General features: G+C 43.1%; 1 protein-coding gene across 1 annotated transcript; it reads left to right on the top strand.

Moving 5' to 3' along the window:
* The first annotated feature begins 4104 nt into the window (after nt 1-4104).
* CEACAM18 (CEA cell adhesion molecule 18) lies at nt 4105-6437 on the top strand. Its single transcript, XM_024752038.1, is given in 5 exon segments — nt 4105-4333; nt 5537-5665; nt 5668-5813; nt 5815-6202; nt 6205-6437. Coding segments are annotated over 5 exon segments (1125 nt in total).
* Nucleotides 6438-27142: the final 20705 nt, after the last annotated feature.

The raw sequence follows: 27142 nt of genomic DNA on the forward strand, positions 1-27142 counted from the left end.
TGCAAGGATTCTTCAATATACGCAAATCAATCAATGTGATACACCATATTAACAAATTGAAGAATAAAAACCATATGATCGTCTCAATAGATGCAGAAATAGCTTTTGACAATATTCAACATTTTATTTATGATAACAATATTTATTTATTTATGATAAAAAACTCTCCAGAAAGTGGGGATAGAGGGAACCTACTTCAACATAATAAAGGCCATGTACAACAACCCCACTGCAAACATCATTCTCAATGGTGCAAAACTGAAAGCATTTCCTCTAAGATCAGGAACAAACAAGGATGTAAATATTTTGATCCACCTCCTAGAGTAATGGAAATAAAAACAAAAAGAAACAAATGGGACCTAATGAAACTTAAAAGCTTTTGCACAGCAAAGGAAACCATAAACAAGACGAAAAGACAACCCTCAGAATGGGAGAAAATAATTGCAAACGAATCATCAAAGGATTTATCTCCAAAATATATAAGCAGCTCATGCAGCTCAATATTAAAAAAAAAACACAATCCAAAATTGGGCAGAAGACCTAAATTGACATTTCTCCAGAGAAGACATACAGGTGGTGAAGAAGCATATGAAAAGCTGCTCAACATCACTTATTATTAGAGAAATGCAAGTCAAAACTACAATGAGGTATCACCTCACACCAGGTAGAATGAGCATCATCAGGAAATCTGCAAACTGCAAATGCTGGAGAGGGTGTTGAGAAAAGGGAACCCTCTTGCACTGTTGGTGGGAATGTAAATTGATACAGCCACTATGGAGAACAGTATGGAGGTTCCTTAAAGAACTAAAAATAGAATTACCATATGACCCAGCAATCCCACTACTGGGCATATACCCAGAGAAAACCATAATTCAAAAAGACACATGCACCCCAATGTTCATTGCAGCACTATTTACAATAGCCAGGTCATGGAGGCAACCTAAATGCCCATTGACAGACGAATGGTAATGAAGGTGTGGTACATATATACAGTGGAATATTACTCAGCCATAGAAAGGAACGAAATTGGGTCATTTGTAGAGACGTGGATGCATCTAGAGACTGTCATACAGAGTCACGTAAGTCAGAAAGAGAAAAGCAAATATCGTATATTAACACATATATGTGGAACCTAGAAAATGGTACAGATGAACCGGTTGGCAGAGCAGAAATTGAGACACAGAAGTAGAGAACAAACGTATGGACACCAAGGGGGAAAAGCAGCAGGGGGTTGGGGTTGGGGTGTGATGAATTGGCAGGTTGGGATTGACATGTGTACACTGATGTGTATAAAATGGATGATCAATAAGAAACAAATAAACATTAAAAAAATTTTTAAGTTTTAGGAATTAGATAAAAAATATATTAGGAAAAATAAAAATATAATTGAAAGAACTACAACAAGGTATAACAGAACCACAACAGAAAAGAGAAAGAAAAAAAAGAAAAAACAAGAGCGGGGGGAACATCCCCAAAGGAGCAGAACAGTAAGAAATTATAAATAATAAAATAAAATTAGAAAAATGAAAGATTTATTAGAAAAAAGTATAATATAGATGAATCAGCAACAATGGGTTAAAACAGAACCACAACCTAAAAGAAGAAAGCAAAAAAAATGCCAGAAAAGGCCTTGGCTGTGGGGGGCGGAGCTTAGGCGAGGTGGGGTTTAGGGTGGGCGTGGGGACTAGGCTGAAGACCCATGCAGCTGGAAAAGGCCTTGGGGGCAGGGCCTAGGCAGGGCGACATTCAAGAGTGGGGTGGGACCTAGGCTTAGGACCTGGTGACAGGGGAAAGGCGGTTCTGAGGGGGGCCTTGGAGAGTGGAGCTCCAGAGTTTGGAGGTAAGCTGTGAGTGAGCGTTTTGGGCGAGGTTTAGGCCCAGTGTGGTTGGAGCGGGTCTCAGAGGTGGTCTCTGAGTGTCGCTTGTAGAAGTAGGGCTCTGAGTGGGGGTGTAGGGGCAGGGCTTAGGGTCTGCAATGCTGGAGGGAGCCTCTGAAGGCACAGTATTAAGCCCAGGAGACCAAGAGGCTCCCTGGTGCCCAAGTCAGCAGGGAAAGTGTTGGCCATGCTCCCTTCCGTTCCTCCACTCTCCCAAGCATCTCCCCTTGCATGTGTGGGAACTTCTACTCTCCACCCGCCGCCCCCCAGGGGTGCCAGTCCTGTCCATCTAGCCTTTACTTTTGCTCCCCCTTCCCTCCCTCCCACTCCCTCAGAACCCATGCTGTTGGAGGGGACCTTGGTTGGCAGAGGATCAGGCCCGGGATCTCAGCAGGCTCCCCAGGGCCCAACGGCACAGGGGAAACGTTGGCTACACTCCCTTCTGATCCTCTGACCTTCCAATGGTGCCCCCCTTTCCCCCTCTGGGAGTGTGATCCCTTCCTCTCCCCCAGCCGCCCCTCAGGGGCACTGGTCCTGTCCCCCCTCCACTTCTCCTCCCCCGTCACTCCCCACCCCACAACCTACCTGGTCGCTGGGGTTTCCTCCCATCCCCTTAGGTGTCTGTGGTCCCCCACCAGTGCCTGGTAGGTGCCCTAGTTGTGCAGAGACGCGGATTCCACGTCCTCCTAGTCCACAATCTTTGGTAGTTTATTTCTTTTAGCACTTTGAATATATTAGCTCATTCTCTCCTGGGCTGTAATGTCTCTGCTGAGACATCCACTGATAGCCTTATGGGGGTTCCTTTGTATGAGAGATATTCTTTTCTCTTGCTTCTTTTTTTTTTTGGCCATGATGTGCAGCATGCGAGGTCTTAGTTCCCTGACCAGGGATCAAATCCGTGCCCCCTGGAGTGGAAGTCTTAACCGCTGGACTGCCAGGGAAGCCCTCTCTTGCTTCTTTTAAAATTATCTCTTTGCCTTTGTTTTTAGACACTTTAAAAAAACGTAATTAATTAATTAATTTTTGGCTGTGTTGGGTCTTCATTGCTGTGCGCAGGCTTTCTCTAGTTGCAGTGAGTGGGGGCTACTCTTCATTGTGGTGTATGGGCTTCTCATTGCAGTGGCTTCTCCTTGCAGAGCAGGGTTCTAGGAACGTGGGCTTCATTAGTTGTGGCACATGGGCTCAGTAGTTGTGGCTTACAGGCTTTAGAGGGCAGGCTCAGCAGTTGCGGCACATGGGCTTAGTTGCTCTGCAGCATGTGGGATCTTCCCAGACCAGGGCTCACACCCGTGTCCCCTGCATTGGCAGGTGGATTCTTAACCACTGCACCATCAGGGAAGTCATAGACACTTTTATTACTATGTGTCTTAGAGAAAAACGTTTCGGATTGAGAGTTTGAGGCAACATATTTGCTTCATGAACTTTGATGGCCTAATCTCTCCCCGTATTTCAGAATTTCTCAGCCATTATTTATTGAAATAAGCTTTCTATTCCTTTCTCCCCTAGTACACATTATTTCTTTTGATGGTGTCCCATAACTTCTGTAGGCTTTCTACACTCCTTTTCATTCTCTTTTCTTTTTGCTCTTCTGTTTGTAAAATTTCAATCAATCTGTCCTCTGGATCACCAATTTGCTCTTCTGCTTGTTCAAGTCTGCTCTTGAAGCTTTCTATTCAATTCTTTATTTCAGTCATTGTATTCTACAGCTCCAGATTTTCTGTTTGGTTCTTTTTTTATGTTTTCTATCTCTTTTTTGAGGTTCTCATTTTGTTCTTGTATTGTTTTCCTGATAGCATTAAATTTTTCATCTGTGTTCTCTTGTAGCTCTCTGAGTATTCATAGAAGAATTATTTTGAATTCTTTGTCAGGCAATTCCTGGATTTCCATTTCTTTGCAGTCAGATACTGGAATTTTACTGTATTCTTTTTTTTTTTTTTTTTTTTTTTGTTGGAGTACAGTTGATTGACAATGTTGGGTTAGTTTCAGGTGTACAATTCTTTTGATGGAGACATGTTTCCCCTGATTCTCCATGATCCCTGTAGTGTTGTATAGGTATCTGCACATTTGAAGAAGCAGTCACGTCCTCCAGACTTTACCAACTGATTTTGTTAAGGGAAGCCTTCTACCTGCTGATAGGGACCCATACTGGTTATTCTATGACCCTGATCTAGTGATGCAGAGTGCCATGTGGAAAGGTGCATGGTGGCACTGGGTCCTATGGTATATGATGTCTCTTTGGCTCCAGAACATTGGGGTCCACAGTATTGACAACTGTGTGGTCCTTGGCAAGCACTGCAGGAATTCTGTGGCTTCAAGATCTTTTGGGCTCCTAAGTGGCACCTCCAAGACTGGTAGCAGGGCGGGCAGTGGTGGTGGATGGAGCCAGTGGTGTGCACATACTCGGCTGCAGGGGCCAGCTGCAGGTGCCTATGTAGTGCCAGAGGGGGCCAAAGCAGGTAGCAAGGGCTGGGGCCAATTATAGGCTCACTGGCATTTGCCAGTACCATACTGTTTTGATTACTATAGCTTTATAGTATAGCTTAAAATCAGGAAATGTGATGCCCCCTGCTTTGTTCTTCTTTCTCAGCACTTATTTGGACATTCAGGGACTTTTTTATTTCCATATAAGTTTTATCCTCCTTTCTCATCTCCCTAAGACAACAGTATGATGATTGGGACAGGCTTGAATCCCAATGAGAAAAATCTATCAGATCCTTAGAGGGGTAAGGTCCTTGCTTGAATATCTTCACTTCCATTCAGCCTTCCACCCTAGTGATAATCCCATTTGTTTGGGCATTATCTCTATCAATTGACTGTACTCCTTATGTAACCCACAATTTTCTAAGTCTTCTCTAAATCTTATGCTAGGGACATAAGCTCCTGGATTGTCCCTAACTCAACTCTCCACATTTTTTGCAGTTGACAGTGAGTGTTCACCTGATAGACCCTTCACTTGGCTGTAATATGCCCTCCACATATATCTTGGTCTGTAAAGCTTTCTAGACATCACTACTGCATGGAACTGACTAGGGAATTAACCAAGGTCATTCTTATTGGCCATGTGACCTTGAACAAGTTACTTAATCTTTCTGAACTTCTGAGGTGGACATAAAAATTGTACCTAATTCATATAGTTGTTACAGGATTAAATGAGTTAATGTAAAGCACTTGGTGCCTGACTTGTTTTAGGTGCTTAGAGGTAGTGTGATTATGCTGTTGCTACTACTGCTGACTACTTCAGCTTTAAAACTTGCACTTGCTTGTTTCTTCATTGACATCAAGCCTTTGCCTACAGAGCCCTTTCTCTTTGTTCCATCACCTTTCTTTCTCAGGAGCCCCAATCCTTTGGTTGCCTGAATGTATGTTGAAGAATGGAAAATTCCTGTGGTTTTGTTGAGCTGTGCCTTCCATATCGGGGGTGGGGGCCTGAAGGGATGGGGTGCCAACCTGTTCATAACCAAAAGGCCAATAAAAGTGTCTTCCCAAATGAAATATTGAACTTCATTAAATCTAAGACATCATCAACTGTGAGCCACACCCTTATTTTATGTAATACCAAGAAAGAAATAAGCAACTTTTAGAATTTTAATTTTATACTTATTTAAAAGTTATTTTGATACAGGTCTGTGAAGGGGCATAAGAGGCTTCCTGGTCCCTAGAGAGACCCCTCCACCAGGAGGACGTACGCAGCTCGTGGACCTTTCCAGACATAGATGCAGCCTCTGGGGGGAGCTGGTCCTTGTGGCATGGGCCCATGTTCAGCAGCCGGGAAAGAATGTACATGACAGGTGACTGCTGATCAGGGGGTCTCAATTAAGTGACACAGGGAGCTACACTGTGTGGGTAGAAGCCCGCAACGGCACCCAGAGAGCAACTGGCTGTCCTGAGATTCGAGAGTTGGAAATCCCAGGCATCTCAGTCAACATTAGCTCCGTGGGCAGAAAACATGGATTCCATGGCTGCTGTCTGCCATACCAGTGCCCCCAACGTCAAGTGGTATGTGAGTTACACACAGGTGTCCAGCTATGACCACATGACAGTCTCCCCAGACAACAAGACACTCATCATCCAAAGGATCAGTAGCTGCAACTCACCACTTCAGTGTGGGATAGAAATCCTCCCACAGATTATTGAGAGAAGTGAAGTAATCTTTCCGACATTGACCTATGGTCCCCTCAGTGTGCTGATCAGGAGTAAGCGCCGTAACTTCAATGGCATCCTGCCTGCTGAGATGGGCTCCCAGGTGGAGATGGAGTGTATCTCCTATTCCAGACCAGAATTCAAGTACCAGTGGATCCACAACGGCTTCCTCCTGAACTTCTCAGAGAAAAAATTCCCTTCCTGAATCTGATCTGGGACCAGATGGGCAGATACAGATATCAGGAAGTCCAGCTCCAGGTGCCCTGGCACAGGACTGCTTTTAGCAAAGGTTTCACTATCTCAGGATCCTTGCTGGTATTTCTCATCATGGTGACAGCAGTGGGCGGTGTCCTCTTCTGTGCATTCCTCATTCATACCCTGATCAGACATTACTCTACCAGGGCAAATTGGGCTACATGACCACCCACCTCAGACATAGAAGACAAGACCAGATGGGCAAGGAGGGTTCCAACTCCCCCACTTCCTTATCCGACACCATGGGACCATCAGGTATGCCCCATCTCAACATTGCCAGGGACAGAGAAACGGAACAACCTATACATGCCCAATAACCGGGAATTGCTTAAATGGGATGCAGCACATGTTGAGTGAATCTGTCATTGTTAGAAACCACGCTGGGGAAAGCCATTTACTGATGCAGAGGATGTTCACAACTTGTTGCCAGGTTAGAAATGCATAATGCAAACCTACATCTGATAGTATCATATTGTGAAAAGTATAGATTAGTTAATTGATATAGATGTAATATTACAGTGTGTATGTATGTATGTGTTTTCCAGTTTTATGTGTACACACACACACACACACATATATATATACATACACACATATATATGCACCTGTGCAAAAATTGTGGAAAATATTACCTATCAACAGTGTTATCTCAATTTCCTTCTTTGCACTTTACTGTATATTCTGAAGTGTTTTTTTTTCTTCACAAAGTATATAAATTGTTCTTATTATTAGAAAACAAACTCCAATAAAGGTAAAACAGCATGAAGTTAAGAAAAAATTATTTTGACAGAGATGAGGATGGTGGTCACCAGGGGCTGGGGGTGGGGGCACTGAGAAGATGCTGTTTAAGGGTACCAACTTACAACTAGTGGATAAATAAGATCTGGAAATCTGATGCACAACATAGGGATTATAGTCCACAATACTGTATTACAAACTTCAAAATTGCTAAGAGACTAAATCTTAACTATTCTCACTATAAAAAAAGAAATTATAAATATGTGCCATGATAAAGGTGTTAGCTAGCACTACTGTAGCAACCCTATGGCAATATGTAAATGAATCAAACCAACACATTGTACAACTTAAGCTGTACAATGTTATACGTCAGTTATAGCTCCATAAAAAAGGAAAAATATATTTTGAACAACTTTTTGAAAAAGTTATTTTGGACTTATTTAGACATAGAAACGATGATAATGTGAATGGCTATGGCTGAATTCACTCACGTAAATTGATAGCCACACCATAGACTGCTGCCTGGGTGATGGTCAGACACTATTGATTGTAAGATGCACATGAACTTCAGAGATGCTGAAATGTGAAAAATGAGAAAGTACATCTCAGAGTTAATGAAAGGTATTCTGTTTCCCTTCAACCAATCTTCTAGAATGTAGAAACTTCATTTTCTTTGTATAGTCACATATCTTTGATACATGAATTTTTGTAAAATAATTTCCCTCTATTCAAGACTTCAGGTCTTCCTAGCTTTAAATCTTCCTAGCTTTAAGAGAAAATACCTTGGCTGAGGCAAGTGTTTGTTGTTGATTATCATCTCAGACAATAGTAGAGGCTCTGTGATTGAGCTACTAATTTTGTCTTTTTCATTTCATTAGATGGAAAGCAGGCTGAAAGTTATATCCCTCCTACAGAGATATATGCTGTTTGATACTTAGCCGCAATTTCGTAACACTTTAAATTTCATCTCAGTGTTGTATAAAGAACAACATTTTGGAGTCAAACAGACTTAGGTTTATATTCTGCTACTACTAGTCATGTGACTAGGTACATTACTTCACCTTCCTAGGCCTCAGTTGCCTTATCTGTAATCTCATCATAGATTAAATAAATAATATATATAAAGTGTAAAATGTTTGCCTGTAATAGCTGTCCAGTAAACCGCTGTTTTGATGGAAATGATGTTCTACTGGAGAACTAAGAATATGTTCTCTGGAAAGGTGGATGTCAAACTTGGCAGCAGTGTTGCCAGAGCCTTGCCTGGAGTCAATCTGGCCTGGAAGCACTGTTTTCTTATAGGTCATTCCTCGAGAAATGGTGAGGTGACTACTTTTAGGGAAAGACAGTTAGTACTAATAAATGCCTTATTGTTCAATGGCAACATTATATTAATCTGGGAGCAAAAGGAAATGTTGCGAATGCAAAAAGAATGGTTTTGATCATTTGAGAAGGATTTTGAAACAGGAATTCTTTACTAAAGGTTAGGAATGGATAAAATTATTCATTAACTCATAAAATATGTATTGAGTACCTTCTCAACGCTAGGTGCTCTGCTAGGTCCTGGGAACACAATGCCTATGTGTTTGTTCTAGTAAAGAATGCAGAAAAGGGCCTGTCCTTGTGGAGCTTACACTGAGGGGAGGATTTAGGGATATGCAATAAAAAGTAAACAATTTTTAAGACAAGATAATTCCATAATGCTACTTAAGATTTGGTGGTAAGGGAAGGCTTCTCTGAGATGGTGCCATTTTAGCTGAAACCTGAATGACAAGGAGTGATTTTTCTTATCCTTTGTGTTCATTAAGCTTCTCATATATGTGGATTTACAGTTTTCATCAAATTTGGAAACATTTTGGCCATTATTTCTTTCCCTCTCCTTTGGAGACTGATTATACACATATTAGGCCTCCTGAAGTCCCATATCTCACTATTGCTCTCATCTTTTCTTTCTTTCTTTGCTTTTTTAGAGTCTCTCTCTCTCTCTCTCTTTTTTTTTTTTGGTATTTCTTTTTGGATAGTTTCCATTGCTTTGTCTTCAAGTTCACTAATCTTTTCTTCTGCAACATTTAACCTGCCTTTAATTCCATCCAGTGTATCTATCATCTCAGATGTTGTAGTTTTTATTTCTAGAATTTCATTTTAAGACTTTTTAATATCTTCCATGTCTCTACTTAATACATTCTGCTTTTTCTCTAGGTTTCTGGAAACTGGAGCAATCATGGGGTTCACCTTGTTTGCTCCCCATCTCTCATGCGTCACTGTCCTTTATTGCCTGATGGCTAATGTCTTGAGAACTGTTCTTTCATATGCTTTGTCCTGATTTTTAGTTGTTTCAGTTAGTAGGGTAGGGACTTCCCTGGTGGTCCAGTAGGTGGGACTTCGTATTCCCATTACAGGGGGCCCGGGTTCGATCCCTGGTTGGGGAACTAGATCCTGCATGCATGCCACAACTAAGAAGTCCACATGCCACAACTAAGAGTCTGCATGCCACAACTAAGAAGTCTGCATGCCTCAACTAAAGGATACCGCATGCCGCAACTAAAATTAAAAAAAAAAACTGATAGTAGGGTAAATCCAGTCCTTACTCCATCTTGGCTGAAAGTAGGAGTGTTCTGCCTCTATTATTTACCTCATAATTATTCTTAGGTTTTAAAATGTACAAAAAGGCCACATATTGGTTTTAACCAGTTGCTAACAATAGAAAACACTTTAGAGTCTGATTATACATGTTTTTCTGATGTGTGATAAAGCACATACCATCTATTTGGTCTCTGAACTAATCTTTGTTCAGAATCTATTAACAACATAACCATCAAAAAGCTCTAATATTTTTCTTCTTTTTTTTTAATGAAAAAATTCCATCTGTTTTAACCAGTAAGAGAAATCTGCTTCAGAGCCTTTTGGTATTTATTATGCTATTATGGTATCACATTCCTGGGCTGAGCTGCTTGCCAGATGTAGTTATCAAACATTTTTGTGGCACTATACATGGCCCAAGGACTTTAGACGTCTTATTTTAGTTTTATGTGGGCTGAGGTGGATTTATGTTTTTTTTTAATTGTGGTTAAAGTCTATATAACAAAATTTACCATTTTAACCATTTTTAAGTGTATAATTTGTGAATGTCATAAAGTACATTCACAATGATGTATAACAATCACCACTATCTATTTCTGAAACTCTTTCATCATCCCAAAGAGACTCTGTACGTATCAAACAATAACTCCCCATCCTCTCCTCCCCCCACCTCCTGGTGATCTTTATTCTACTTTCTGTCTTTATGAATTTGCCTAGTATAGGTACCTCATATAAGTGGAATCATACATTTGTCCTTTAGTATCTGGCTTATTTCACTTAGAATAATACTTAAGGTTCATATTGTAGCATGAATGAGAATTTTATTTCTTCTTAAGGCTGAATAATATTCCCTTGTATATATATAGCACATTTTGTTTATTCATCTATTGATGGACACTTGGGTTGTTTCTACCTTTTGGCTATTGTGAATAATGCTGCTGGGAACATTAGTATAAAAGTATCTACTTTCAGTTCTTTTGGGTATGGGCCTAGGAGTGGAATTGCTGGATCATATGGTAATTTTATGTTTAATTTTTGAGAAATCACCAAACTGTTTTACATAATGACTGCACCATTTTACATTCCCACCAGCAATGCACAAAGGTGCCAATTTCTCCACACCCTTACCAACGCTTGTTTTTCTTCCTCTCTTCCTTCCTCCATTTTTTAAAAAAATAGTACCCATTCTAATGGGTGTGAAGTGTTATCTCATTGTGGTTTTGATTTTTATTTCCCTAATGACTAGTGATATTGAACACTTTTTCATGTGCTTACTGGCTATTGTATATTTATTCACATCCTTTGCCCATTTTTGAATTGGGTTGTTTGGTTTTTGCAGGAGAGCTGTAAGCCCAAATCTATATGTTCTTCAAAGATCTGGGAGTTTAGGTACTCATTTGGTATTTTATATCTAACATATCTAGAAAATGTTCCACAGAAAATTTTTCCATGTTTCTATAACAGTGGTGTGACATATGTGGCAGATCTTTCTTTGTAATAGATGAAGCAGACAGTGATTCCAAGTTGCTTCCCGTGTATTTGGGCTGTTTTCAGTGTTCTCCTTTTGTTTCTACATGGCAAACTTCCAGAAAAGAATGGTTGACTAGACTAATGGAAGTGATTGTGTGTGAGACTCCCAAGGCTCCAGTTATAGACCTGTTAAACTTCACTTTTCTTTGGGTTGGAAAATTTTATCTCAGTGAAATACAAAACATAAACAAAACAAACAAAAACACCTTTACTCTTTGGTTGCTAATTAGACTTGCAGTTGAGAAATTCACTTTCTAAATTTCACACGTCATTATTGAGAGAATCTGCTTCTGCTCCAGCAAAGGCAGCTCTGACACAAGTTTGCTAGGAGCCTCTTTTAACTCAAAAGCTACAACCCGAGAGCTATATAAATTTGGTGCTAAATATATTGATAAATGTAACTAACTTCTGACCTTCATCAGGGAGCTCAGGGTTAAAAGTTTTAAGTGTGATTTTGAGGCCGTAGAAATATAAAGCACACTTAAAAATGTCAAACATGTTTGTAACAAATGAATCAGTTGAACACATCTGAACACATTTGTTTATGTCTTTTATGGTAGTGCCAGCGTTTGAGTGCAAATAAAAGGAACAATAGCAGAAACAATAGAAAAGAACTACCATTTATGGAGTACTCACTGTGTCCCAGGCACCATGCCAAATGCTTTCCATGTATGATTGTGTTTAATAATTACAAATCAGGAAAATGAAGCTCAAAGATTCAAGAAAGTTGCTCAGGTCACATACTTGGGAAGTGGCAGAGACTGGATTCAAAGCCAGGTCAGTGTGACTCCAACTTTGTAACAGAAATACAAGATCTTGTTGGATGGAGGAGAAACAGGGAAATACATTTCAAATAGCTTAATATTATTGCGACTGGCTGAAGGCAGCATAAACATCATCTAGAAAATAGTAGGAGATTTAAGTAGACAGAACTTGTTGGTTTTTTTTAACTGTGTTGGGAATGTTACATAGAAATGCAGAAAGCCAGGCTTCCCTGGTGGCGCGGTGGTTAAGAATCCATCTGCCAATGCAGGGGACACGGGTCTGAGCCCTGATCCAGCAAGATCCCACATACCACGAAGCAACTAAGCCCATGCACCACAACTACTGAGCCTGTGCTCTAGAGCCCGCAAGCCACAAATACTGAGCCCGCGTGCCTAGAGCCTGTGCTCCACAACAAGAGAAGCCACCACAATGAGAAGGCTGTGCACCACAACGAAGAGTAGCCCCTGCTCGCCGCAACTAGAGAAAGCCCGCACGCAGCAATGAAGACCCACACAGCCAAAAAAAAAAAAAAAAAAATGCAGAAAGCCAAGTGCTCATCCTAACCTTCTTGATTGATGCTGGTATCTTCTTTAAGTGTGTTGCAGTTTTTCTTTTCGTATTCAAATTTTGGATTAAAATATTTTGTTTACGTTTTGATTGGCTTTTATACTGACTATTATGCTCTCTTCATTGACCTTACCACCACTTTCTGAACAAAATGCTAATTCAAAATTTCCTTTCCTAAGAGTTCTTACCATGCCCCCATCTTTCAACTCTAAGCCTTGACTGCTTCCCTAACCCTGTCTAATGGATTCCGTTTCTTCATCTGAGGTTTCAAAGTCTCCAGTTAATCTACCTTTGCCTATATTATAGTTCTTGGTTCTTGACAACCATACTTTTGAGACTTTTGTCTTATACTTTCTCACTTGTGGCATTTTCTGTTTTTTTTGGCTTTTTTCTACCCTGTCTTTTTGAATTTATGGGAATTCATGGCCCTTCTCTGTAGGTTGAAACCTAAAGACTGTCTCCAGAATCTCTCTTACTAGACCAATTTTCAACTTTCTAGAATGGCAAAACCAGTTGTTTCTAATTGATCAGAAATCTACTCTTGAATCAGTCAGTCATGACAAGTTGAGTAGGGACCAGAATCCCATAGTACAGACATGGCTGCTGGGAGTCTACTGACTTCATTAGGGGCTTTCCTGGAAAAGGCAGAATGTTTACTAGCCAGGTACTTATCCAAGAGGTGCCTTCTTCACTCTGTAGACCAGGACACTGGAAAAAGTTATGATATCCTTGTAAACAAGATGGAGAAACATGAGCTGAATCCTGGGGAATTGGGTGCAATTTTAAGTAACTGAACAATCAAATCCCAAGAAGGTGTACTGATGTTAGCCTGAAGGCAGGTCATTAGTGATGAGCTGAAAGGCTCTGCTCACCCTGCCCGGATTTTAACGTTTCTTTCAGTGATTCAGATGAGCTATCCCTGAAATGCAAGTTCCCACAAGAACAGAGGTTATAGGACCCTGGCTTCCTTGGTGATATCAGGGCACATTAAAAAATTGATAGCCATTTGCCATTTTCTGGCCACCCTCAACTCTCCTTCCTGAGCATACTACCCCTCAGTCGTGATGGGAATCCCATTAGAGCTCCCTGGGAAATGAGTGATGCAAAGATGGGAAAATGGCTGGAGTTCACTCATCCCTCCCCTCCCACTCCCAGCCTTTCCTCTATACTTTTCTCCTGGGACTCCATTTACTGAAGCTTGGACTTTCAGATTTTATCTGTTCCTTCACATTTTCTCTCTTTTTACCCTATGCTCTAGGAGATGTTATGATTTGTGAACATTTTATTTCTGCTATCATATTTTAAATCTCTAATCGCTTCTCTGATTATTCCTTTTTCAAATCAACATCTTCTTCATAAAAATCTTTCTTAAATCTCTTTGAGTCAAGTTTTCTTCTATTCCCTGATTATTTTTGTTTTCACCAGAATTTGTTTTTCATGTTTATATATCTTGGTCTTTCCCTTTCAAGCTGCTGGATCTGCTAATATCTTGATGATCTTTGCTTGTCTGGTCATATTTAAGAAAGAAGGTCCATGCAATTGGAGTGACATCTCTCCAGTGATAATTCTGACTGGGTGCTCTGGACATGAGGTGGGGGAGGTGAGTGGGAACTCATTTTTAGGCTGAGCCCACCTGATGGCTAGAATGAGAACTTTACTGTGAGACATGAAGTTGATGACTAAAAACCTTAGATTCTCCAATATGGAGAATTGTTTAATTTCTTTAAAGAAGAGCTATCAGGGACTTGTTTGTTTACTTTAGCCTGAGGATAAATGCCAGCTCCCTGTACTTACTGGGTATGAGGGAGGGACTGGAGGGTGGAAGCCGGTGGTGGAGAAAAGCAGGTGGGTACTGTTGATCCACCTTCAGAGCTTGCCCGGTTCTCCAGGCTAACTGGCAGCCCTCCTCTGCAGCCCTCATAGCTTGTCCTGGGCTGGCTGTCTAAGGCATCCTTTACCTGTTAAACCTCTTCCATCAACTTTCTGGCTTCCAGAAAGTTGCTAACTTGCTGGCTTCCAGATATATGCTAACTATCTCATCCCCAAGTAATACCTCCTTACTCTGTTCTCCTTTAGGTATGGGTTTATTCCTTTGTGTACTTCTGTTCCTTTAGTACGAAGAGTCAAGGCAGAGAGAGCATGTCTGGTTCATTAATAAAAAGCAACAATACACATTTACTGTTTATTATCCCACAAATGATATTTCTAGCAAAAGAACTATAAATTAATGTAATGGTTACATTAAAATAAATAAATTATTTTTTATTGCTTAAAAAGTGTACAAGTAACATATAAAAACATGCTCCTTATAAAAATACAAAATCATGTAGACTATAAAGGGAAATTGGCTGTTCCCTTCTTTTTTTCCCCAATGCAATTCTGCTCTTTTCCCAGGAAGTAACTGCTGTTAATAACTAGGTATATATATCCTTGACTATTGCTAATGTATTTATATATCTGTATCTGTTTGGTTATCAAGCTGTTTGTCTTTTTTATTTAGATAGATCAAGTTTTATATGTGGTTTTGTGAATTTTAACTCGACCATATGTCTTGGATAGCTTTTCATGGCAGTAGATGTAGAGCTATCATTCTTTCCCCTACCAGTTGACATCTAAGTAGTTTGTAGTTTTTCTTTTTCAGAAAGGCAAAATCTATTACTTTCCTGTTTCATTGTCCCTTAGCATTCTTTCCACTCAAACTGAGAAATCCTTGTCATACCTGTCATACCTGTAAACGGAAAAAACCTGATGAATGAAATATAGCAAGTTGAACAGATCATAATATATGATAATATTTAGAGGTACAGTACTAAAACTTCTTTATTAAAATTCATATTATCCTACCCCAGTTAATGAATGGAACAGAATCAGATCACATTTATTTTGATCAGAGTTAAGGAGGCAAACCAGCTTGCGTGTCATCTCTCAAACATACTAATAACAAATGCCCAGGTTTAAAACGTTCTTTTTTTTCCCTACTGTTCTTTTCCTACTATTTCCTGCCTTTTTCTTTGTTTATTCACCATGCTCTAAGCTCTTGATTTATTGCTCATTCTTTTTGTTACAGGTCTTGAAACTGGAATCAGTTTAACCTCAAGAGAATCATCAGAGTGTTAATTTCCAAATGAATCCTCTTTCTAACAATGATAAGAATATCTATGACGAAAATACACATTTTGGGGCTTCCCTGGTGGCGCAGTGATTGAGAGTCTGCCTGCTAATGCAGGGGACATGGGTTCGTGCCCCGGTCCGGGAAGATCCCACATGCCGCGGAGTGGCTGGGCCCGTGAGCCATGGCTGCTGAGCCTGTGCGTCTGGAGAGACCACAGCAGTAAGAGGCCCGCGTACCGCAAAAAAAAAAAAAAAAAAAAAAAAAAAATACACATTTTGGGGACCCAGATCCACACCTCCCCTGGAGAAAGGTCACATTCTCCACTTTTGAAGAGCAGAAATCCTTCTGCATGGCCAGTTCTGGCAGGTCCTTATGTTGTTCCACACCAAAAGGTTTTGAGAGTTCTATGCTTGGTTAGCACTGACTTTCTTGGCTCTGTGGCAGAATGACCCCTCCCGCCCCCCCCCCAACCCAGGTTTTCACATTTCTTCATCTATAGAAACCTGGTGCTCCCTGGCCTCCCCTCTGTAAGGCTGGATCAGAACTCCAGCTTACACTCTGCTTTTAACAAATTCACCAAGCACTAAACTATGTTTAGGCACTGTTGTATTAGGCATTTCACATTCATTATCTCATTTAATCCTCAAAACAATCCCACATATTTAGCTTTAGATATGGTTAAGGTACTTGCTTAAAGTCACACAGTAAGTGGTAGAGCTGGGCTTCAAACCTGGGCTTGCCTAGCACCAAAGCTTGAGCTCTGACCTCTGTGCTACACATTCACCACTCAGCCAATGAACCCTCATGAGTGCATGAGAAGAGAAACTTGAAGGCCCTTGAGTGGCTGAGAGGCTAGATGATGGCCCCCCAAAAGGTATTCACCTCCTCATCCCTGGAACCTGTGAATGATACTTTATATGGTGAAAAAGGACTTTGCAAATGTGATTAAGTTAAGAACCTTGAGATAGGAAGATTATCCTGTACTATCCAGGTGGGATCTAAATGCAGTCACATATATCATCATAAAAGGATGGCAGGGGATCTGACACACACACAGAGGGGTTGGTAAGGCAGTGTGATCGTGGAGGAGGAGACTGCAGTGATCGGCCGCAAACCAAGAAATGCCATCTGCTACCGGAAGCTGGAAAAGGCAAGGAATGATTTTCCCCTGGAGCCTCTGGAGGAAGCACAGCCCTGCTGACACCGGGTTTGGCCCAGTGATACTGGTTTCAGACTTCTGGCCATCAGAACTGTGAGAGAATATGTTTCTGTTGTTTTAAGCCACTAAGTTTGTGGTAATTTGTTATGGCGATCACAGGTGACTTTGTGATCTCTCTAGGCCAGTTTCCTTATCTGTAAAATGAGGATATTAGTGGTAATACCTAGAATTAAAAAAAAAAGAAAAGCGCTAGCATTTACCTAGCACAAGGTAGATGCTCCACAGGGCTATTATCACTCGCAGGGTCCGAGAGGAAGATGTATGGGGTGCTTTGGGAGCACATGGGAAGGAAGGGCAATTAACCCAGCCTCTAGTTCATAAATGCACATGACCATCCAGTAAGGTTAACAAAGAAGTTGAAATTAATTAAAAATGACAGTATATGGCATTTATTGACCAAATGACAGAGAGTTCACAAAACAATCTCCACCCTTAATTTCTAAGAGTGACTGCAACCATCAGAGAAACTTTTCAGGTGGTAACTCATTACCTCGTGGATGCCCCAGCAACTTTATTTTTCTGGAGGTGATTCTGAATGGTCATTCCAGGACACATTAATTAATGAACCATAAAAATAAACACTGCAACTGGAAACTGGAAGTGTAAATTCAGTTGCCTATTAGGAATGTAATCTGTGACCATCACACTTTGTCCATAGAAATGAGCAGAGGGAAGGCTGGATTTATCTAGGGGCCTGGTTCCCAGGTATGTAAGGATTATTTCTCCCTGAGGGCTGGACTGAAGCCGGGCCAGAGAGTTTGCCTTTGAGCTGTTCCCATTTGTTCATCCAGCTCCTGAAGAGTCGTCATTGCCTTCATTATGGATTGCTCTGGGCTAGTGATGGAAGAGTTAGCAGGGTGGCCTGGAGTGGCTCTTAGCAGGCTGGTGCCAGCTGACACATGCCACTTAGGTTTCCAAGGAGCCAAGCTGTCCCCACTCACGTATGGCTGATGCACTTGTGGCTAAATGTGGTGCCACCAGGGCCCCGGGCCAGATTCAGGGCAGGAAACAGAATGCCATCTCCATCACCAGGGAAACCATGGCCTGCGTGCATGATTTAAACCAGGGCCAACAAAAAAGCTCAAAGGCAGGGTCAGAAGAGGAAGGGAGACCAGAGGGTGGCTTGCATGGATTTTGTCTTGGGTTATAACTGTTGACAAGCCACTTAGCTGCCCACATGTTTAAGTTTATCTGCATATAAGATGGAGGTAACAATATTTACGCATCTCACTGGGGACTTATGAAAACAACATTTCTGACAGACCACTCAGGATCCATGGATGGAAGGTGGTATGTAAGTGCAGATGGTAAACTTACTGTGTGTGTGTGTTTTCAGCAGGTGCATTAGGGGCATGTAGACCCTCAGGAAAACACATTTAGAGTCTGACCAAAAGCAAACAATAATAAAAACTAACAATTTTAAGTGCATGGATTTGTCTTTGGTTTTGTGCAGGTTTGGGGGAATTGCATGTGTAATTCAGACTTCAAGACTGTTTTCAAACATTGCTGTGATTAGTAATACTTATGGCTCAAATCATTTGAGAATGCTGTGGTTGTTGATTGTTCCCAAATGTTTGCCAACTTTGCTCTAAAAAATTCCCAAGTTAATTCTCCCGTATAGTTTATGAGTTGCACGTGGAGTCTGGAACTTTTGTTCCCAAGTTGGAAGGAGGCAAAAATCTATTTAAAAAACAAAGTGCAAAGAGGAATCTGTTGCTCTATCCCCTGGAGGTCTGCTATTTCTGAGGAGTCCTGAGTCTGTTACATATACATTTGTTCTGTTCATTTAAGGTTAAGCAATTGACCTCTGACCTCCCTATAAGGTTACTAAACGCTGCTTTCTGTTAGCTGGGTTCCTGAGGGAGTCTGTCACTCTGTTCTTGGTTAATTAAACCTTTCTCTGGTGCATATTGTCTGTCTAGAATAATTCCTGTGGGTCCAGGTGAATGGTGACTATTATAGAAAAACAAACTTGTTTAATAACACAAATAATACACTTAAAAATTAGAATAATTATATAAGTGAAATATAGAAAAGAAAGATCATCTGCAATTCTCTCATGCAGAATTAACCATACTAGCATATATATATATATTTTAAACAAATATGGGATTCTAATGTATGTACTTGCTGTTTTGTGACCTGCTGTTGGGCTGAAGCCTTCACCTATTGTATCTGGGTGGAACACCACAGATCCTTAGAGTGTCTGGCCTACAGTGGGGAGGGGTCCTGCTTCGGTTGTGGGCATGGGAGTGGTAGAAGGAGGGCCTCAGAGCTTCAGTCAGGACTTGCGAAAGGAGTTTCAAAGAAAGGAGTTTCAAAGCCCAAAACAAGTCTTTGGGCTTCCCTGGTGGCACAGTGGTTGGGGGTCCGCCTGCCGATGCAGGGAACGCGGGTTTGTGCCCCGGTCTGGGAAGGTCCCACATACCGCGGAGCAGCTGGGCCCGTGAGCCATGGCCGCTGAGCCTGCGTGTCAGGAGCCTGTGCTCCACAACGGGAGAGGCCACAACAGTGAGAGGCCTGCGTACAGCAAAAAAAAAAAAAAAAAAAAAAAAAGACTTGTTCTCTCAGATGTCACTCCACTTCCTTAGTGCTCCCGTGTTTTGGCAACAGCGTTCATCCCAGAACTGGTGAACACTTGCTGATTTAACGTCCGTGCAGATGATGATCCCGTGCCCTCCTGATCCATCTGCATTCTGCTGTCAGATCCATCGGTTCCCCCTTCCTCCCTTTTCTTCATACTAGCAGAACTTGATTAAGGCATGGTTTATATGCAGCACAATGCACAAATCTTACAGCCTTTTGAATTGAATACTGCAAACCTGTATGCACATAGGCATGACCCAATGTAACCACCACCCGTGATATAAAACATCTCCAACATCCCAGAAGTGGCTTTGTGTCCCCTCTGAGTCAATCCCTCCTACCCCTAGGTAATCATTCTGTCCATTCTTAGACACTAATTTTATCATATTATTTCTCACCTAAAAACATTCCACAGGATTGTTGCCCCTTTATCTTGCTCCTTTGGGTCTATATGTCCCTGCTTGACTTTCCAGGTCCACTTTCTTAAGGGTCCTGCCTGCTGAATCATTTGGGCCTCCACTGACATCTGGCCTGAGGCCAGTCTCTGCACTGTCACTTCCATCTGCCAGGCTCCACCTGGAACTTTGTTCACTCTGTGCCCTCACATTTCCCTGGCCTCCCCGAACCTCACCCATCCTTCAAGGCTCAGCCCAAGTCCTGTTTCTGGCAAGAAGTCCTTCCACTTTGCCAAAATTTTTTCCTATTTCTTTACCTGTCTCTTACACCCTGTATCGGTTGACATCAAGTGACTGAGTTTCTGCAAAGACTTGGGGCCATGGAAGGTAGACCACCCTGCCATTCCTACTTGTGATTCCCCATGACCATCCACATGTTGCAGCACACAGTTTTCCAAACCCTCCGTTCTTTTCTCACCCATTCTCTCGCATCATGGGGCTGCCCCAGGTCTGCAGCTCCCCAACCCCAGGCCCTGCTCCCTGTCTATCTCTCCCCATCTTTTCTTCCCCTTCTTGGTACTTTGCTACCCAGCTCACTAAATTGTCTCCTCCAGACCTCAGATTCCACCCCTTCTTCAGATCTGACACCAAAAATCCTGAGACCAGGCTCTCCTCAGAGGGTAGGGATAAAATGCAGGGAGAGAATTTGAGCAGATGATGATGGAATTCTTTTTTTCAGATACAAGAGGGCTGGAGACACTGGTGCATCATATAATTTTGCCCCATCCCACCCACATCCTTTGCACCCAGCAGTTAGTGGCTGTCCCGCCTTCTCTGTTGTTCCAGTGTGTTAACTTTGCTCCCACCCAGACTTCCTGAGTTTGCCATGGCACAAGCAGAGTTCTGAGCTCACAAGAGTCAGCACAATCAAGGGGTTTAAGTGAGATATTGCAGCCAAAGGGCTTAGCACAGGTCTGCTGTGGTCAGGCTCAGAGCTAATATCAAAAGCCTGCAACCCCTTCTCTGATTCCTATCAAGTCAGATGTGTTGGGGATCCCAAAGTGACTGTGATTGTGTGTGAGTGAGTGTGTGTGTGTGGTCAGAAACCCTACCTTCTACAGTGAACACAGGCCCTGGGGCCAAGACCAGCTCTGCACTGCCTCTCCCTGGGACCCTCAGTCTCTTCATGAGTAAAATAAGATTCATAATCCATGCACCTCTGATGAGTGTAAGTGAAGCACACAACAAAGCACTTTGCAGGTGGGTCCACCCTGCCAGTGTGAGCCGGTAGAAGGACTGGCAATACAATGTGTTGGCAAGAAACTGGTTGGCCTAGTTCCAACTTGCAAATATAATTGTGTTTCTGAACTGGCAGTTGGCAAATGCAGCCCCCCAGAGACAAAATCCGGTTCTAGACAGAATGTTTCAGTTAGACTCCTTCAGTGGTAAGCAGACTCAGGAGTCTGGCTGCCTGCATTGATATACAGGTTCTTACACTGACTTTGGAAAATGGCTTCGTCATTCCAAGCCTCAGTTGACTTGTCTGTGAAATGGGGATAATGGTCTCTTCCTCTTAGAATTGTCGTGAGGGGCAAAAGTAATTTATGTGAAGATATAGCACAGTGCCTGACACATAGAAACGCTTGATGAATATTAGTGCTTTTATTATTTCCTAATAAGTGTTGCTCTGTACATGTTTAATGAATGAATAGCTGCTGGTGTGGATTTGGCTTATGAGGGTGCTTTTTGTTCTTCTCTGGTATTTTCAGGCTGATTCCATCTGACCGTGCTTGGCTGGGAACAATTTTGACTAGGTAGGTGGGAAAGGAAATGACGAAATGAAAAGGCTTCAACCAGGGCTAGGAATGCTGACTACAGAAGACCGTGAGATACTGGGAGCAAACCCACTAGCCACCTGAGAGCTACCAGAGGACTTCCCTGAGGCCCAGGCCAGCCATGCACCTGTCATTTCCCTCTCTGCTTCTTCAGAGAGGCCAACTTGACTTTGGTTTTATTCCCAAGCTCATTTCCTGGATTCATCTGGCAGGACTGTGGCTATTTTTCTGGATAGCCAGATGAGATAAGCTGTAGATGTTTTTCTACAAAAGAATAAGCAACCAATATAGTATCTGGGGGTCCCTGCCCTGTGGCCCCCTCCTCATCTCCTCAGACAACTGTCAGAGCTGAGCCTGTGGGCAGAGGCCTATTTCATGACACACACACCCTTCTGAAACCCAGAGAGCAGGGTGGAGAGTTCCATGGCCACTCTGAGGGCAACAGTTTTGTTATTTGGTCCTGCCTTTGCCTTTGACTTACTATGTGACCTTCAGAAAGTCCCTTCCCCTCTCCAGGTCTCAGACTCTCCATCTACAAAATGAGGGAGTTGACCCTTACCATCTCTGAGGTCCTCACTGTCTCTGAAACTGGCAGAGTGCTGTGAGTTATCAACCTGGGTTGGAATTCTGGCTCCACTGTTTTCTGACTTCGTGGCCTTGGGTAGGCCACTTAAGTTCTTTAGATTGATCCCCCTCTGTAAAATGGGAATGATAAATAGTAATCTACCCTATAGGGTTGTAGCAAGGTTTAAATAAGACATGTGCGGCTAAAGTGCTTAGCGCAGGATCTGCCCATGGCCAGGCTCAGCAAAGCTAGCCAATATCAAAAGCCTGCAGCCCCTTCTCTGATTCCTGTCAGCCAGGCCAGGTGAGTTGGGGCCCTGGAGTGATATGCGCGTGTTTCCGTCTGTCTGTTTGTGGACATGTGCCAGTGTATGTGGAGGGCTTGGCCTCCCCCAGGGCACTCTGGGAAGATCTGTCCAGGGAGCCTCCCTGAGGGCACCAGCTGAGTTGGAGCAGGTGTCTCATTTAGCAGAAGAGGCAGGTCATAGCCTTCCCCTCACTGCAGCATGCCTCAGTCTTTGGGGCTCTAGATATCTTCATTGTTTCCTGAGCAGTTTTCCTTGAAGAGGCAATAGCTGGTCCCTCCCAGTGTGGAGATAACTAACCAGGTTCCCAGCCAGGGTGCAAGCATTCCCTGAAGCAACCTGTTCTATTGCTACTCAGGACTTTGCTCTGTCTTGGAGGGCTGCCTGAAGGCAAGGAGCCCCAGCTCTTCTCCTGGGCCCCTGGGTTTTGAACTCAGGTCAGCTCTGTGCTAGGACTCCCTCCCTTCTTTCTTCTCTCCTTGGACCATGTGGTGTTTGTTTCACACTGGACACTCCGCTAAGTGATGCAGGAAGTAGGCCCCCAGGGAGGCAGATACCGCCCAGCAAAGCAGATAACCAAGTGAAACCTCTGGATGCCTCTGGGGCCTGGGGCAGGCTCAGTGATAAGTGGAAATGCCAGGCTTATCGCTGCAGGCCGAGTTCTAGAGAAGTTATCCTGGCCGGCCCACCTCGCTCCCAGGCCTCCGGGCAGTCGGGCATCTCCAGGCAGAGTAAACGCTGGGTTGGCACAGCCGCAGCAGCAGGACGGGGATACTGTGCCCCACTCTGGCACTTCGCAGTCCCAGCGCCAGAGGCCAGTAGCGGGCGTCGGATTACACCCAGATATTTGCGGTAAGCAGGCCGGTCTGCTTTGAAGTAGGAGCCCGAGGAAGCATTGTTAGGTTCATGGGACTAAGGGAGTCTCGGTGACAATTGTTCCCCCAATCTGGGTCGTCTTGGACCAAGAAGCTCCATCAGCAGGAAGCTTTGGTTGATGGGTACAGCCCGGGGACGGTCAGTGCAGGCCTTTCCCGACTAACATGCCGTATAGCGGGCAGAGGAGGCTGAGGGGCAGCTAACCCCGAAGTTGTCCACGTTGAAGCTTGCGAGACTTTCTGAGGTTCTGTTTCAGCTCTGGTTTCCTTCCAGGAGTAAGCGCAGCTTCATGGAGGACGCGTTTGCCCTTTCTGAGCGCACATCAGCTAATGGTGCATGCGGGGAGGTGGCTTGGGCCAGGCCAGGTGGCTGGGGGAGCTGACTCAGGACTGGGAAGACACCCCCTCATCCTTCTGTTCCCCCCCCCGCCCCCGCACAAGGAGGGGACTGAGTACACTGCCATCCTTGTTGGCTGACCTTCTCGGGTGGGATGGGTGTGGTGAGGGGTGGTGAGTTCCAATCTCCACATTTTCATGTACTTTACCATGTGCCAGGTGCTGTGCTAAGTGTTTTACTTATCCTAATACTCAAATAGCCCTGAAGTTATTGCACTGTTATGAGCCCCTTTTACAAATGAGGAAAGCTGTGTTCGGGGAGATTAAGTTCCAGGTACGCAGCTGGTCCCTACGGGCACTTAGGTATGAAAGTAGGTAAGCACCCCTTTCCTCAAGATACGTGGCCTCTGTCTCTCAGAAAACTGTCATGATGTTTGATTTTCTTAGAACAAGACCTTTCACTGCCTTGTGCTGCCACACTTGTTATAAATCCACAAACCTACACAGTCTACCGCATGTCAGTCTCCCCCTCAGATGTTGTGCCCTTGAGCTTTGCAAAACCTGCTTCCTCTCCTCTGCTCCCCAGCTGCAAACACACTGAAGTCTTTGAGCTGTTTCTCCTGGTGTTCGACTCCAATTCTCTCCTCATCAATTTTGTTCATTATCTATGGACTTCCTCTTAAGAGAAACGAAGATTTAGCTCTCTCCACTTTCCCTTCACAACTCTTGTAATACATATATCACTGTTTTAACTTAGTAAATATTTACTTTATTATGGCATAAAGTTATATAATATATATAATGTAATATTATATTATACAAATATAATTCACTGAAAATTCAATCATGTACTTTAATTTCATTCTTTCCTGAACTCTGATTTTCTCGGAGTCTCTGATTCCTTTTGTTCCCTTTTTGTCCTGTTGCCAGCATCATACTGATGGCTAACATTTGAGCACTCACTGGGTGCCAAGCTCTGTTCCAGGTGCCTTGTAAGAATTCTCCAGTGACCCTCCTGAAAACTCTATGAAGTGTGTACATTGTTATTATGTTACAGCCCAGGAAGTACAGACTCAGAGAGGTTAAATAAACTGGCTCGTGATTTTGCCCGAAAACTGGCAGAGGCAGGAGTTAAATCCAGATGGTCTGACCCTAGGCCCCATGCTCTTAATATTTTACTACATGTCCTTAATTATATTATATTGTATACTGTTTTTTTCCCCCCTGAAGTCCTCCCTTTTGGGGATCCTCCATCTTCCTGCTTCAACTTTGGGCCTAGGTTGAAGCTGTTGTTTCCTGGAGCTCTGTTTTTTTGTTTGCTTGTTTAGTCCCTGGTTTTGCTGGTGTTTATCCTCCAAGCAGCTTCCTTGGAAAGGGGGCATACATTTTTTTACATCTTGGAAAGTCTTAAAAGTCTTTATTCTGTCTTCTGACAATGGTGCAATGTCTTCAAAATTCTAATTCTCTCTCATCTAGCATTTTACATACAACCTAACTGTCTTGCCGCATCTGGTTGTTTTTAGGATGAGAAGTCTGATGTCACTCTGATTCCAGTTCTCTGATATGTGATTTTTTTTTTCTTTTAAATTTCAGGGAGCTTTTATAATCTTCTCTTTACTTCTCTGTTCTAAAATTGCATAATGTCTGCAGTATTTCTTTGATAAATTCCTTCCCTCTTTCTTTCATTTCTCCTCCTGAACTCCAGTTAATTAGATGTAGGATCAGCTGGATCCACTGTCTCTCTTTCTTATCTTTTCTCTCCATCTTCATCTTTCAGTTCTGTTTTCTGGAATATTATCTTAACCTTGTTTTCTAATCCCTATATTGGATTTTTAAATGTTAACATTCATATTTGTAAAAGACTTCCCTTTTATTCTATGTTTGTTCTTTTTCCATAACACCCTCTTCTTTTTTAATGGATGGAACAGTCTTTCACACTTTTCTGTGGTTACTAATGAGAGGCTTTTTTAAAAACTTTCCTCTGTTTCTGCCACAATTATATTTCGGTTTATTTGTTCTGAGCTCTCCTTTTCATCTTGGGGGCTTTCTTTGAATACCTGGTGATCCTTTTTTTCTGTGCATATTTCAGAATACGTCACAAAAACCTGGGTGGGTGGTTGAGGCTTGTTGACTGCTTGACTTTGTTGAGGATCAGATGGGGAGCTCCCAAGGGACCCCAAAGCCAGTGCATAGAACGGTTGTATTGTGGACTGCTCCGTCTCTGCAGAAACAGATCTCTGATCTGCAGGGAGGGTGGGGAAGGAGGAGAGCCACAGCTTTGGATGGACTCCTCAGCCTTGCACTTCTGCTCCCCTCTTCCTCCACCTAGGGTCTCAGGGTCCACAGGCCTCTCTGGGGTTTTTCAGGGAAAGCTGGCTGTCACCAGAAAGACAAGGGAAGAGTCTTGGGATTCAGCACACACTGACCGCAGCCTACGGCAGAGGTCAGCCTGTGTTTTTCCGGGAGTGGATCAGCTGCCAGTCCTCAGCCAGGAAGGATGAGGTGTCATTGCACTTGCTACTCTGTGTCCATCCAGCTAGGCTGCCTTTTCTCTGTCTGCGTTCTCTTGGCTTGCTGGGTGGAATGCCTCCCCCGTCCTCTGGGCAGGCGGCATTGCCCAAAAGGAATTGCCCATGGCTCTTGCTGTGCCCTCTAAATCAGGGAGTTGGAGAGAAGCCATGCACCAGCCCTCAGAGAACCCATGTGCTCATAAACTCATGTCTTCTGGAGGCTGAGAAATGAAAGGGGTTCAAAGCTGGTTTTCCTGGCTGCTCCTTTTCATCAAAGAGACCTAAGGACGTGTCCTGTCGGCATATTCTGAGCTTTCTCCCAGAGGGTCCCAGAGCTTACTTCTGGGAATTGTCAGGGCTTCCTGCCTTCTGCTCATGTGATTGTTCTGGAAAATCTGGGCTGTAGCCTCCTCCTTCCACAATCCTCCCGGTGGTCAGCCCAGCCTCCGGCTCCTGCTGGAGACTCCTTTATTCATTCCTTCCATACAGTTGCTTTGAATACCTATGTGCCAGGCACATTGGTGCGCTGGGGAAAAAGGCAAGCCAAAGGGGCACTGTTCTGGCCTCAGGGGCCTTCAAGGTGGTTCTGTAACAGTGTATATGACGCAGCAGACATGTTTGCAGTAAACCAGCTGCCTTGCAATTACTTGTTGCTTAAGGGAGACCTGGGGCAAATACTTTTGTAATTTAAATAATTTGCTTTTGATATAAATAGGTGGTCTGGGACATTTATTTGTGTCCTTTGTGTTCATCTAGACTTTCTTTCCAGGCTTTATTAACCCGGGACCTGCCTGGATGCAAGCTACTCTGAAACTCTCTAGAGCAGCGGTCATAGTGAAGCCAAGGATTGGTGAGAACTGTCTCCCAGAGACAGCATCTGTCTCTTTCGACTGTGGGGACTTCCTTTCACAACGATTATCGGCACCTATTGTAGGACAGACGCTGTGCTGGGTGTT

This window comes from Neophocaena asiaeorientalis, unplaced genomic scaffold, assembly GCF_003031525.2.
Source record: "Neophocaena asiaeorientalis asiaeorientalis breed wild unplaced genomic scaffold, Neophocaena_asiaeorientalis_V1.1 scaffold331, whole genome shotgun sequence".
NCBI lineage: Eukaryota > Metazoa > Chordata > Mammalia > Artiodactyla > Phocoenidae > Neophocaena > Neophocaena asiaeorientalis.